General features: G+C 35.0%; 1 protein-coding gene across 3 annotated transcripts in view; it reads left to right on the forward strand.

Annotated features, from left to right (window-relative positions):
- STYX (serine/threonine/tyrosine interacting protein) overlaps positions 1-14768 on the forward strand; it is a 45640-nt gene that overhangs the window by 17937 nt on the left and 12935 nt on the right. The window contains exons 3-9 of one of the 3 annotated variants that reach the window (XM_047735992.1): positions 178-231; positions 4168-4265; positions 8375-8435; positions 10040-10076; positions 10435-10474; positions 10568-10618; positions 12335-12407. In XM_047735992.1, coding sequence (XP_047591948.1) covers positions 178-231; positions 4168-4265; positions 8375-8435; positions 10040-10076; positions 10435-10474; positions 10568-10618; positions 12335-12407 — 414 coding nt within the window. The remainder of the gene's footprint in view (positions 1-177; positions 232-4167; positions 4266-8374; positions 8436-10039; positions 10077-10434; positions 10475-10567; positions 10619-12334; positions 12408-14768) is intronic. The other 2 variants (XM_047735995.1, XM_047735994.1) reach the window with 2 other exon arrangements.

Raw genomic sequence — 14768 nt, forward strand, 5'->3', positions numbered from 1 at the left:
AGCTTTTAAAGCAAATTACTCAGTGCCCGGCTAGCTCAGTTGGTAGAGCATGAGACTCTTAAAGCAAATTACTATAACAATTATGAAAATACTCCACGAATCCACTTATATGGTACATAGTTTGTATAGATTTAAGTTGTTAATGGTAAATATCTCAACTTTTTTTTTTTCCCCTAGGAAATTTTACCTGGATTGTTTTTAGGTCCGTATTCTTCTGCTATGAAAAGCAAGGTATGAACTTCAGGTTTGGTTCATCAGGAGACTATTAACCAGCTTTTTTGGAATAAATTTTTTTTAGTAGTAAGAGTTTTGAGGGAAGGTCTATAAATATTGCATGTTACTCTGGAGTACCTACCTCTTTTTAAATATTACTGGACCAGTGATTGTCAAGTGTGTCATCACAAATCACAAATAAGTATATTTGACATTTTAGTTAATCTTTATCAAAGGTAAATGTGTGTGTGTGCATGTGTATGCACTTTTTTGTTTTGTTTTTAAAGATTTTATTTATTTGACAGAGATCACAAGTAGGCAGAGAGGCAGGGCGGGGGCCTGGGGGGAGGGGAAGCAGGCTCCCTGCTGAGTGGAGAGCCCGATTCAGGGCTCCATCTCAGGACCCTGGGATCACGACCTGAGCCGAAAGCAGAGGTTTTAATTGACTGAGCCACCCAGGTGCCCCTGCACGTTTATTTTAATTGGTAAAAATCCTGTTTCTGTTTTTCCAAACTTCAGAGACTTGGATGCTCCAGGCTGTAAAGTGTTATACCATGTATATCTGTCTCCTATGTAGTCAAACTGAAACGGATTTCTTTAGTTAACACAGTTAACAGGGTAAATCTCATTTTAATATATGAAGGAATTATGTTGCCACTTCCTAGAGGATTCAGTCCTGTGAATTAGGACAGTGCTACTAATTGGTTTTGAATTATAATGTGAAACATATCACATGCTTTCCCCAATACCCTATTTAGAAGTCAATATTCTTGTGTATGATATCTGCCTACAGTAAGTTTTGTTAAAAAAAAAAACTGTAGAATTTTTAACTTTAAGGATTTAATTTAATGTATTTATGAGTTTTAGATGATAGGGAGTTTTTTTTTAATTAATTTCTTTGAAACTGGAAGCCCTTTTGACTGTTGAGGCATATATAAGAGTAAACCTAGTTTTGATGGCCTACAGCTAGGTTGGAAAGGGGGTGTTGGTGAAAATAAAAAGTACTAGGGAAAATATAGAGAACTGTAGACTTAACTGTAACTTACTTAAGATAAACAAAAATCAAATAATGTAGTATTCACAAAATACTGGCCTTCAAGATGGTTTTAAATTATTTGCTTTTTGTATTCCTACAGCATTTTAGAAATATACCTATTATAGTATTTGTCACATTAAACTACAAGTATTTGTTTACAGATCTCCTCAAAACTTCTTCCCCCTTGGGGCGCCTGGATGGCTCAGTGAGTTAAGCCTCTGCCTTCGACTCAGGTCGTGATCTCAGGGTCCTGGGATGGAGCCCGGCATTGGGCTCTCTGCTCAGCGGGGAGCCTGCTTCCTCCCGCCCCCCCTTCCCCCGCCTCGCCTGCCTCTCTGCCTACTTGTGATCTCTCTCTGTCAGATAAATAAATAAAATCTTAAAAAAAAAGAAACAAAACTCTTCCCCCTCAATTTTATTTACTATGGTCTAATAATTAGACTGAGGAGAAGTTTCTATGGCAAAATTTGATTATTTCCCACTCTGAATTACCATAGTACAGCTCATATTCCTTTTCATACCATCATCTAAAATTTATATAACAATAACAAATAATAATAAAGATAAACCTTAAGGAATAAACTCATTTTCTTTTTTTTTTTTTTTAAGATTTTATTTATTTATTTGACAGAAATCACAAGTAGGCAGAGAGGCAGGCAGAGAGAGAGGAGGAAGCAGGCTCCCTGCTGAGCAGAAAGCCCGATCTGGGGCTTGAACCCAAGACCTGGGATCATGACCCGAGCCGAAGGCAGCGGCTCAACCCACTGAGCCGCCCAGGCGCCCCATAAACTCGTTTTCTAATACTCATTTAGTTAAGTCTACCTTTTATTGCATTCAAATACATTTGAACTGTTACTTTGTGTGCAGTTTTTCTGTAGTTTGTAGGTATGAGATTAGGTCATAATTTGGTTTATGTAAATGAAAGTCCATTGAAAGTAAAAGGTATGGTGTGCTATTACGTTTGAGTCCTATTTTGTTAAGGTTTGTTTTTTTATTCACTAATAGTCTAATATGCCTTTAAAGCTTGTTAAAGCAGGTTTTTATCCATAGTTACATATATCTTCTGTGGTTTCCTCACACTAATAAATAAGATAAATAATAAAGTAGATATTAAAACTTTATGTATCACAGATCAAGTATAAACAAGAATAGATGTTGAATACATTTTGGAGGTTTAATAAATGTGAATATGGAACATTGATTAAATATTAATCCTACCAAATGCTTACCTCCCTTCTTCTAACTCAGGATGTACTCAGGAAATAAGATAATTAAACTCTAATCTCTTCCAGACATAGGAAAAGTTGCTGTAAAAATTAACATTTAAAACTTGAAATCCACATTTTTAGCTTGGGCTGCTATAATAAAACACCATAGACCAGTGGTTTCAACAGCTTTATTTTTTACAGTTGCACAGGCTGGGAAATCTGAGATCAGGGTGCAGCTTGGTTAGATTTTGGTGAGGTCTCTCTTCCTGGTTTAGAGATGGCTGTTCCTGTTGCATCTTCCCATGGCAGAAGGATGAAGCTCTGATATTTCTTCCTTTTATCAGGGCACTAATTCCATCATGGGGCTTCGCCTTCACAACTTCATCTAAATCTGTCTGATTAACTCCTAAAGGCCCCATCTCCTACTACCTCCATCACCTTGGGGGTTAGGGCTTCAACATACGAATTTTAGAGAAGCACAAATATTCAGTCCATAACAAATATAAATTACTCTTTGATTTCTCTTACAGATTATTAGTATTATTGTTATGGACTATTTAATGCAGAAAGTGGGAATTAAATATATAGGAGTATAAGCTGAAAGTATCATAGAAAACCCAAGATTATGAATTCTGATTCCTCTTGACAGGATGATTTTGTTCTTTCATTTATTGAACAGATAATTATTGAACAGTTAATATATTCAAGGTACTGTTACACATATGTATATGAATCAGTGAACAAAGTCCTTGTTCTCATGCAATTTACATTCTAGCTATTAAATTAGTATGCCATGTTATATATATATGTCATATGTTGTATATGTATATAACATGCTGTGTACATTATCAAGCACATTATATTCACTGAAACCTATAATCACTTGCAAATAAAAACTTGATCTATCTAAGATTGTCATATTAAATTGCTTTAAATGTAGAGCCAAAAAAGCCCCACAGAATATAATATCATTTGGAGTTTCCAGTTTTAACTTAAGAAGAATTTTTAAACTGAAATGTTATTAGTCTCTGAACTATATAAATTAATTCTGGCTTGTAGAAAAAGTATATTGGGAGAGGCATGGTGTAGTGTAGAGATTTGGGCCGTGGTACTGCTTTTAACTGTGTCAGTGATGTTCAATAATTGCTTATGCCTTATAGTAGTCCCTTCTAAAAAATAAAGATTGTCAATTTACATACAGTAACTGCCACTTATTGAACACTTGCCATGTGCTCCAGGCATTGCGCCAAACACCTGACATACATAATTTGTCACACCACTCAATGAAGAGGTTGGTATTTTCCCCGTTTTGACATGGTAAAACTGAGCCACAGAGCTCACATCATTAGCAGAGCTGGAATATAGAGCTTGGACTCTCATGACTCCAAAGCTCATGCCTTTAAACCACCATCTAGTATTGTTTCCGAAATAAATTATTTTTAAGGTCTCAGCAAGCTCTAAAATTATATTAAATAATCCTATTAGCCTTTTGAGGTTATGTAGTATATATTAATCTTGAATCACTGAAATATCTTACTGATCATTTCAGGGATATTATTATAAAATTAGCTTTAATTGCCTATACTTAAAGTTCAGATATGGTTATACTAATTCTAATGTTCAATCCTTATGTATTTTCAAACATCTGTGTTACAATAAGATGATGTTTTGTATTTTAAACTATTTCTCTCCCTGTCTCATTTTTTATAGCTACCTATACTACAGAAATATGGAATAACCCATATAATATGCATAAGGCAAAATATTGAAGCAAACTTTGTTAAACCAAACTTTCAACAATTATTTAGGTAAGAATTATTGCTGTGATTAATTAAAATGTTACGGGCAGCAAACATAATGTAGTTTTTATTTTGATTGATTTTATTATAGCAGACTTCTGTACATAATCTGTTTTTGTGTGTGGGTGTTTGTGGTTTCTGTTTTTGTTTTTGTTTTGCAATGGGGTGCAAAGCAAAGTTTATGTGATAAGTGATAGTACAAAGCTCCTGAAGAGGGAGAGACCCAAGAAGTTTGCCCTTAATATCTGTTTTATAAGGATGGTCATAGAGTATATTATCTAACAAATAAGTTTCCTTTAAATTACAAATTAGTAATGCATATAATGCAAAATTTTAAAGATTCAAAAGCATATACAGTATAACTGAAGACTTTCTCTATTTCTGTGCCATAGACACTCAGTTCCCCTCTCTAGAGGCATCTATTCTTTTTGAGTATCCTCCTTGGGTTATGTTATATATATAAGCATATTCCTATAGATAAACTTTTATTTTTTACAGTGGCTTTAAAATTGTTAATATATTTTAAAGATTGTTTCATATCATTACTTAGGTGCATTGGTTTTTTAAACTTGTATAGTAATCCATTGTATGGCTATACTAAAATTTATTCAACCTGTCACCTATTGGACTTTTAGATTGTTTCATCTTTTGCTAATATAGTGGCTATTCCTATATATATATTGTTTAATTCATTTGTGAATATAACAGTCAGATAAATTTGTACAAGTGGAATTGTTGGATCAAAGAACGTGAGCATTTAAAATTTTAATGGATGTTGCAGATCGCCCTCTATTGAGTTGTATTATTTTATATTCCTACTCTGAAGTGAATGAGACTCTTTCTTCTTATCTCTCCAAGACAGAATTATAAAACGTTTTTAATTTTTCCCAATTTCCTAGAGTAAAAATGATGTCTTGCATAGTTCTAATTTGCCTTTCTCATTATAATGAGTGTGGTTGAGCATTTAATGGTTTTTAATGTTATTTTAACTTTATTTTAAAAATAAAGAATATGGGGACGCCTGGGTGGCTCAGTTGGTTGGACGACTGCCTTCAGCTCAGGTCATGATCCTGGAGTCCCGGGATCGAGTTCCACATCGGGCTCCCAGCTCCGCGGGGAGTCTGCTTCTCTCTCTGACCTTCTCCTCGCTCATGCTCTCTCTCACTGTCTCTCTCTCAAATAAATAAAATCTTTAAAAAAAAAACATAAAGAATATGTATTACACATAGTACAAAAAAAGAATTAAAAAAAAACTATATAAATAAAGTAAGTCTCTTTCTTCTTCTAAACCCAGGCATCTAGCTTCTCTCCTGGGAGGCAGCTACTATTAACCCTTAAATATCATTCTAGAGATATTCTATATGTATATAAATGCATGTATGTTAAAACTATTTTGATGCACTGCGTTATTGTTTGTAAAAATGAAAGCAGCCTGAGTGTCCATCAGTATAAGACACTCTAAAGTATATTGTGTAAATGTATAATAGAATACTGTAACCATGAAAAAGAATGAAATATTTCTAAGTGTGTTGATTTGGAATAATCACTAAGATTTATTAAATTGTAAAGCAAGGTATATAGCCAAGTGTATACTCTCATTTGTGTTTAAAAATATATACAGTATATTAGGCATATATTCTTGTACATGCATAGAAAGTTTCTAGGCTAAAAGACCAGAAATCTGACTGTGGCTGCTTCTGAAATGGGAAATTCAGGGTCTGGAATGCTAGTGGGACCTATTTTTTTATTGCAGATATTTTTATACTGTTTGAATTTTTTACCATGTGTACATATTTTTCAGTTAATAAAAACTTGTTTTAAAAAAGGAATGTCTGTATTCTAAAATGAAATAGATTGTTTTTCTTTTTTTTTTTTTTTTTAAGATTTTATTTATTTGTCAGAGAGATAGTGAGAGTACAGGCAGGCAGAGGCAGAGGGAGAAGCAGGCTCCCCGCTAAGCAAGGAGCCCGATGTGGGACTCGATCCCAGGACGCTGGGATCATGACCTGAGCTGAAGGCAGCTGTGTAACCAACTGAGCAACCCAGGCATCCCAGATTGAATGTTTTTCTAATTAGAAAAGAAATCATTGGTCTTGGGGTGCCTGGCTCAGTCAGTTAAGCATCTGTCTTGGGTTCATGTCATGATCCCAGGGTCCCATGATCAAGCCCCGCATTGGGTTCTCTGCTCAGCAGGGAGTCTGCTTTTCCCTCTCCCTCTTCCTTTCCCCACTGCTGCTTCTCTCTCTTTCTCTCTCTCTCTCTCAAATAAATAAAATCTTGGAAAAAAAATCCTTGTTCTTTATAGATACTTTGGAAAATACAGAATAATGCCAAGAAGAATATAAAATCATCCATAATACCACAACCCAGAGGAAACACTTTAGTTAACATTTTGGCATATTCCTTCTAAATCTTAACTCTATTATATGTATGTGTATTATGTCTACACACAAATAGACTTCCCTATATTAAAGAAAATGCCACGATATTTTATTTTATTTTATTTTTAAAGATTTTTTTTATTTATTTGACAGAGATCACAAGTAGACAGAGAGGCAGGCAGAGAGAGAGAGGAGGAGGCAGGTTCCCTGCTGAGCAGAGAGCCCGATGTGGGGCTTGATCCCAGGACACTGGGACCATGACCTGAGCCGAAGGCAGAGGCTTTAACCCACTGAGCCACCCAGGCGCCCCGTGTGCCATGATATTTTAAAATGCCATATTATACATTTCTAATTTGTCTAGAGATTTTGTTTTTAGTACCAAACTGTCCTGGGTACAGCTTCTTTATCCTAATGGAATAATCCTTTCTCCTTAGATTTGGAATATTGGTTATAGATTGATAGTTCTGCTAATAGTTTTGGTTTTGTTTTTTAAAGATTTTATTTTTAAGTAATCTCTATACCCAGTGTGGGGCTCAGACTCAGAACCCTGAGATCAAGAGCTGAATCTCTGTGGATTGAGGCAACCAGGTGCCCCTATGCTAATAGTTTTTGTTTTTTTGGTGGGGGGGTTTCTTTTTGTTTTGTTTTGTTTTTAAAAGTACACTCCACACCCAGCATGGAGCCCAACTCAGGGCTCTAACTCAACCTGAGATAAAGATCTGAGCTGAGATCAAGAGTCATGTGCTGAACCAACTGAGCCACTCAGGCACCCTGACTGCTAATAGTTTTTAACATTCAAAATTACATGCAGTATAATATTTTAGATTAACTCTGAATTACCTTTTTTTTTCCCCCCCTGAAAGCAGTGTTTTATGTAATAGTTCAGTCTACACAATCACTTTTGGATACAGTCATTGTCTGATTCCTTTTGGTTTTTACATTGGATTATCCTTGGATACTGATTTTCAGCTTCTCTGTGATAAACTCTGAATTCATTGAAGTTGTTACCACCTAAATGATCATTTTACTACTTTAAGTGATCACTAAAGAACTGTATTTTTAAGGCAATATTGACTTTTAAAAAAAATTTTGTGACTTAATTACTATAGTTGTATTAATAGGTGGTCTAGGATAGGTTAGAAATAAAATAAGCCTAGCATATTAATAATGTCTTATCTGTGTTTTCCAGAGTGTAAAATTGTGTAGGACAGGTGGTCTCTTGGTTGATTTTGCTCTACTGAAGGTTAGTTCAGGCAATGAATGTTTGACTCATTGCTCCATTAAACTTCTATTTTGATTACCTTCTTCTCTTTCAGACTTTGGGCTTCCTCTGAAATGTCCTCTGTAGCATTGTGAGGAGGGGTCAGAGGGCCATTCAAAGAAGAATCTTCTAGTCCATGGGGAAGTTAGTAGAAAGAGAATAACAATAAAGAATACAGACACTTTTTCTCCATATTCTAGGTCCATTATGATTTAGAGGAAAGTTTTCTTTGTTCATGTGATTTTTTTTCAGTTTTAATGAGAGATTTTTTTTTATACAAAAATATCAGAAATATTAATTATTTAAGGCTCTAAATGCTGTGTATTTAAACAATATAAAATCTGTGACCCAGTTCTTGGGAATATGATACTTTGAAAGTTGTTTTCCATTATTTTCATAGTTGTCGAGAAATTTTGAAGTTTCTTATACAGAGTTTTATGTGAAGGTGTGCTTATCACAAAATATTCTATTTTCAGGTATTTAGTCCTGGATATTGCAGATAATCCAGTTGAAAATATAATACGTTATTTTCCCATGGTAAGTAGTATCAAATGCTTTAATATCACTTAAATTTTATGATTTGACTTAATTATGGTTCTAAAACTTAATAATGAAACTAATTCCTTCTTATGCTTTTACTTTGTTATGACTGAAAATTGTGGGATTATATTTTAAAGAATATTTATTTTTTTTAAATTTTTTTTTAAAGATTTTATTTATTTGACAGAGAGAGAGATGACAAGTAGGCAGAGAAGGAGGCAAAGAGAGAGGAGGCAGCAGACTCCCTGCTGAGCAGAGAGCCCAAAGCAGGGCTCCATCCCAGGAGCTTGGGATCATGACCTCAGCCGAAGGCAGAGGCTTTAACCTGCTGAGCCACCCAGGCGCCCCTTTTATTATTATTTTTAATGCAAGACACTGAATGTTTTTACTGAGCCTTTTAGTTTATAACGTGAGGTAAAAGGAAAGCCATTTCTCCTTAACCAATATTTTACATAGCTGTAGTAAAATATTTCAAACTTTAGGGAATTATAATGGATTATCTACATTAAAAGTTGGGGATTGGGTAAACAATATCTGAGTTCTTGGATTTTCCATTTGACTCTTCCCTTATAATCGTAACCAGCTCTAATTAGTTACCTAAGTTTCTTCAAGGCTGTGTTTTATTGTTGCTGATGTCTTCATATCTGAAGCATTGCTATTTCAGTCAATATTTACTAATTCTGCTTCAAAAATTAGTTTTGCATTTGGTGGAATTTTGGCATCAGGCTGTCCTTTTTTCCATAAGCTCAATCTCTAGTCGAGCCTTTTCTCCTTTACTCATAGATAAGAGTGCTTCATCCCATCCTCTGATAACTTTGCCTATTCTAATCTTAACACTTTTAAAGGCTTGGCATTTTTCTTCTTCTTTAACTTGTTTGAAGATTAGTATCAAAAACAGTCCCATCCTGTAGTGTTCCCTTATACCAGCAGTGAACAACATCTCCCTTTTTGGGAAAGGGTTTTATCTCCTTTTTTTTTTTTTTTTTTTTTTTTTTTTTTAAAGATTTTATTTATTTATTTGTCATAGAGAGAGAAGCGAGAGTGAGCACAGGCAGACAGAGTGGCAGGCAGAGGCAGAGGGAGAAGCAGGCTCGCTGCCAAGCAAGGAGCCCGATGCGGGACTCGATCCCAGGACGCTGGGATCATGACCTGAGCCGAAGGCAGCTGCCTAACCAACTGAGCCACCCAGGCGTCCCTTATCTCCTTTTTTAAGGAGTTATATCTCCTTTTTAAACCCATTTTAAAGTGGGTTTTATCTCCTTTTTTAAGAACAGATTTTATATATTTTGGTGGACCCTCATCCAGAGTCTCTTCAGACTTGGTTTCTTTGGGTTTATCTTCATTAAGCTTCACATTTTTTACCTGCTCAGACACTTATACTTTTGGTACCCTTGAAATGCTTACTTTCAAGCCTACCTCTCTGCCTGCTTGTGATCTCTGTCTGCCAAATAAATAAATAAAATCTTAAAAAAAAAAATATACACACACACCAAGAAATGTTTTCAATATATTTTGTTTTACCATCTGTATATTGTGTATCTGATTTATGCTTGTATTAGTCCACATGTTTTATTAAAACACACTTTTTTTTTTATCTTTAGACTAAAGAATTTATTGATGGAAGCTTACAGACTGGAGGTAAATATTTTCTTACTCAGTATTTATTTTTAGGGGATTATGTGTTACAGTTAATGTTTTAGATAACATTTGTCCTAAATGCAGGATATGAAAGTTGCAATTGCATATAATAGACTATTCCCAAATTTATATTTTCCCAACTTCTTGTTTCATTTGGGTAGGCTTTCTTAAATATCCCTATATAACTTATTTTCAAGTCAGCTTTAAAGTCTAATAAATATCCAGGTGTGGTATGTGTAAAATATAAAATGTTTAAGAAAAGATTTATTTTACTATGGTATAGTATATGGTTTCAATATATTTTAGTTGCTGAATTAGATGGTTTTTTTGGTCAGAATAACTATTTCTTGTTTTTCAGGAAAAGTTCTTGTCCATGGAAATGCAGGGATCTCCAGGAGGTATGAAGTTAGAGATTATCTTTCTTTCTTTAGCATTTAATTAATGAGCTGTGTTTTCTATTTTTTTTTCTAAAATTTTTTCCCCCTCTTCAGTGCTGCCTTTGTTATTGCATACATTATGGAAACATTTGGAATGAAGTACAGGTAAGAAAGTACTCTGAAACCTAGCCACAGTTTAAATTCTCAGTAAAATGAAGCTTAATGGAAACAGTTTGGGAGTTTGAAGTTGATATCCTGATTTTGTCATCTATTCATGTTGATTAGGCAGGCTCTTATATTCCATGATTAGTCTCTTAACCTTTATAGCTCATCTACCTTGAACAGATCTACTTAGGCTAATATTTTGTGGTTTTACAGAGGTAGTGCTAAATGTTATTAAGAAGCCAAGGGAGTTATAGTTGGGAATAATTATAGAAAACTATTTACTGCTAGAGAATTGTTTAACCCAAGTTTAAAAACTCTTAAGACACAGATGTTATTGCTTCCCTTGTTTAAAAGGCTAATTTATTATATTTTCCTTTAGCAGTAGTTGGATCAAAAATTACCTAGAAATTGTTTCAGCTTCTATTCACAATTCATTGTAGTCTTTCTTAACCAGAATCAGCTTTTCCAAGCATACTGCCTAGATAAAAAAGAGCGCCAAAACAAAAACCTGGCCAATGTACAGTGTTTCCTTTTTTAGTGTATCTTGTACAAGTTAGAAGAAATCTTGTAATCATTGACAGCTCCTTGTCTTTCACGCTCTTCTCCCAAACTTACCCATTACCAAATCCTGTCTCCTTTATGTCTTCAAATATACCTTGAATCTCTCTCTTTCTCTTCATCATCATTTAATCCCACCTCCAGTCATGTCTCTGTTGGACTCTAACAGTAGTTAGTGGTTTCAGGTACTCTTTCCTTTTCCAGTCTGTTTTTTTTTCCCCACACTACTTTTAGAATGATCTTTTCAAAAGATAAATCTGATTAAATAATTACCTTACCCCAAAAAGCTCTTAAAGGTTCCTGATCCTTAATAATTCTTATGATGGCCATGAAACTTTGCATGATATGCCTGTGTCAACCTGTCCATCATTATACCATGTTCCCTGTTAACTCTCTTCATTTGAGCTGCGTTCAGCATTGGATCCATATTCTTGACACAGACTAGACCTTCAAATGCTTGTTTAGTTTGTTTGGTATCCTTTAAGTTTAAATTTTGATGGAAATTTTGCTTTAAAATATCAGTTGTTAATATTATTTGAATACAAATGCTTTGTTTATTTAATGCTTGGTAGACTGTTTTATATATTCTCTTTATTATTTGGTGTCTCGACAGTAATAATAGTGAAAATAGCTTCCATATATTGGGTCTTTGCTATGTGCTAGGCTTTATTCTTTATTCTTTTATTCTTTGCTATGTGCTTTGCTATATTCCAGGCTCTTTATCTCATTTAAGCCTCACAACAACACAAGAAAGTAGATACATTTCTTGTTTAAACAATGATAAAATTTTGAGCACGTACTATGCAATAGATGCTATACAAGGTGTTTTATATTTAAAATCACCCATCTTCATAATAGCCCTCCAAAACAGGAATTATTATAAACCCCAGTTTATGGACAAGAAAAATAAAGCTTAGAAAGTTGAGCAGTTCCCTTAGAACACAAGCTGGTAAATAGAGGGATGGTGATCTTTCATCTGCCCATCTTGTTGATTTTTCCACTACAGCTTGTTACCTCTCTGTAGCACAAGTTTTATGATTATGATTTCCTATTTAGGTAAATTTTTGGATAAGTTCCTATTTTAGGTAAATACTAAAAAAAATTGAGATTAATTCATGAAATAATACCGTCACCTTACTTTTCTTTTTTTGTTTTCAGAGATGCATTTGCTTATGTTCAAGAAAGAAGATTTTGCATTAATCCTAATGCTGGATTTGTCCATCAACTTCAGGTAACTTCTTTGTTCCTCCTCTTTAAAGTAGTCAGAAAGGAGGATAATTAAATCTTTTGTCTACATAATTTAATTAGAATTAATTTAAAATTAATTTAATTTAATTAATAGAATTTAATTAAAATTAATTAAAATTAAATTAATAGAATTTAATTTTTTAAGTTTTATTTATTTTTTAAAAAGATTTTATTTATTTGAGAGAGAGAGATAGCAAGAGAAAGCACGAGTGGGGGATGGGGAGAGGGAGAGAAGCAGGCTGATCACAGGCTCCATCCTGATCACAGGCTTGATCCCAGAACCCTGAAATCATGACCTGAGCTGAGGGCAGATGCTTAACTGAGTAGCCACCCAGGCACCCATAGAATTTACCTTAAATACTTAAAAATTTCCATAATCTAATTTTATTTATTTATTTCATTATTACTATTATTTTTTAAGTTTGTTTATTTTAAGTAATCTCTATACCCGACATGGGGCTCAAATTCATAATCCTGAGATCAAGAGTCTTGCATGATCCTCCAACTGAGCCAGCTAAAGCACCTCCTAATAGCATTTTTTTATTCAAGTTTACATTTCTAGTTAAAGGTATTTTATTTTTTGTTTTTAAGTATTTTCTTAAAAGCTGCCATTACTGTGAAAAAGGGGTTAAAGGCACATTGTTAAATGTAAGATAAAATAATTTGATGTTAGAGGAGTCCAGGATGGAGGAAGAGTAGGAGACCCTAGTTTCATCTAGCTAAATAGCTATCAAATCATTCTGAACACCTGCGAACTCAACAGGAGATCTAAGAAAAGAAAAGCTACAACTCTATAAATAGAAAAGTGACCACTTTCTGCAAGGTAGGAGGTGTGGAGAAGTGAATCTGAGAGGATATGTGGGAAAGTAAACCTCGGGGTGGGCAGAGTCAGGGAGAGTGAGCCACAAACCATGGCTCAGTTAGGTGACTGCTTTTTGAGCAGGGGCCCAGCAAGCTGCAGAACCGGCAAGACACCCCTTCCTCTTCTGGGAGCAGTGGCACGATAGCCCACCACAGAAGTCTGCAGGGTTTGGATGCTGGAAACAGGTCATGGTCTGAGATAGAAACACTCAGTCACATGCTGGGTAAACACAGAATACAGATGGAGACCAGGGAGACAGGAATGATTTATGCTTTTCTCTGAGGGCTCATTGGGTGGGGCCCCGAGCTTTTGGCTCTGGGGCCAGAGGTTGGAAGGAACCCAAAAAACTCCACCCCAAAGTTGCTAGAACTCATATAGAAATTCACCAACATGGCAGGATATAAAATCAGTGCACTGAAATCAGCTGCATTTCTATATACTAACAATGAGACAGAAAAAAGAAATTAAGGATTGAGTCCAGTCCTGCTTGCAATTGCACCCAAAACTATGAGATACCTAGGAATAAATCTAACCTAAGAGGCAAAAGAATCTATACTCAAAACTGTAGAATACTCATGAAAAAACTTGAGGAAGACACAAAGAAATGGAAAAATGTTCCATGCTCATGGATTGGAAGAACAAATACTGTTAAAATGTCTATGCTACCTAGAGCAATCAGCACATTCAGTGCAATCCCTATCAAAATACCATCAACTTTTTTCACAGACCTAGAACATATAATCCTGAAATTTCTTTGGAACCAGAAAAGACCCCAAATAGCCAAAAGAATGTTGAAAAAGAAAACCAAATGTTGTGACATCACAATTCCATCCACAATTCAACCTCTGTTACAAAGCTGTAGTCATCAAGACAGTATGGTACTATGGAACAAAAACAGACACCTAGATCAGTGGAACAGTGTAGAGAATCCAGAAATAGCCCCTCAGCTCTATGGTCAACTAATCTTCAACAAAGCAGGAAAGAATATCCAATGGAAAAAAAGTCTGTTCAACAAAATGGTGTTGGGAAAATTGGACAGCCATATGCTGAAGAATGAAACTGGACCATTTCTTACACCACACACAAAAATAGACTCAAAATGGATGAAAAGACCTCAATGTGAGACAGGAATTCATCAGAGTCCTAGAGGAGAAAACAGAGAGCAAACCTCTGACCTTGGCCACAGCAACTTATTACTAGACACTCTCCGAAGGCAAGGGAAACAAAAGCAAAAATGAACTATTGGGACTTCAAAATGAAAAGCTTTTGCACGGCAAAGGAAACAATTGACAAAACCAAAGACAGCTGACAGAATGGGAGAAGATATTTGCAAATAACATATCAGATAAAGGGCTAGTATCCAAAATGTGTAAAGAACTTATCAAACTTGGGCACCTGGGTGGCTCAGCTGTTAAGCTCGGCCGTTAAGCATCTGCCTTCAGCTAGGGTTGTGATCCCCAGGGTCCTGGGATTGAGGCCCAC

Source organism: Lutra lutra, chromosome 7 (genome assembly GCF_902655055.1).
Source record: "Lutra lutra chromosome 7, mLutLut1.2, whole genome shotgun sequence".
Lineage (NCBI taxonomy): Eukaryota > Metazoa > Chordata > Mammalia > Carnivora > Mustelidae > Lutra > Lutra lutra.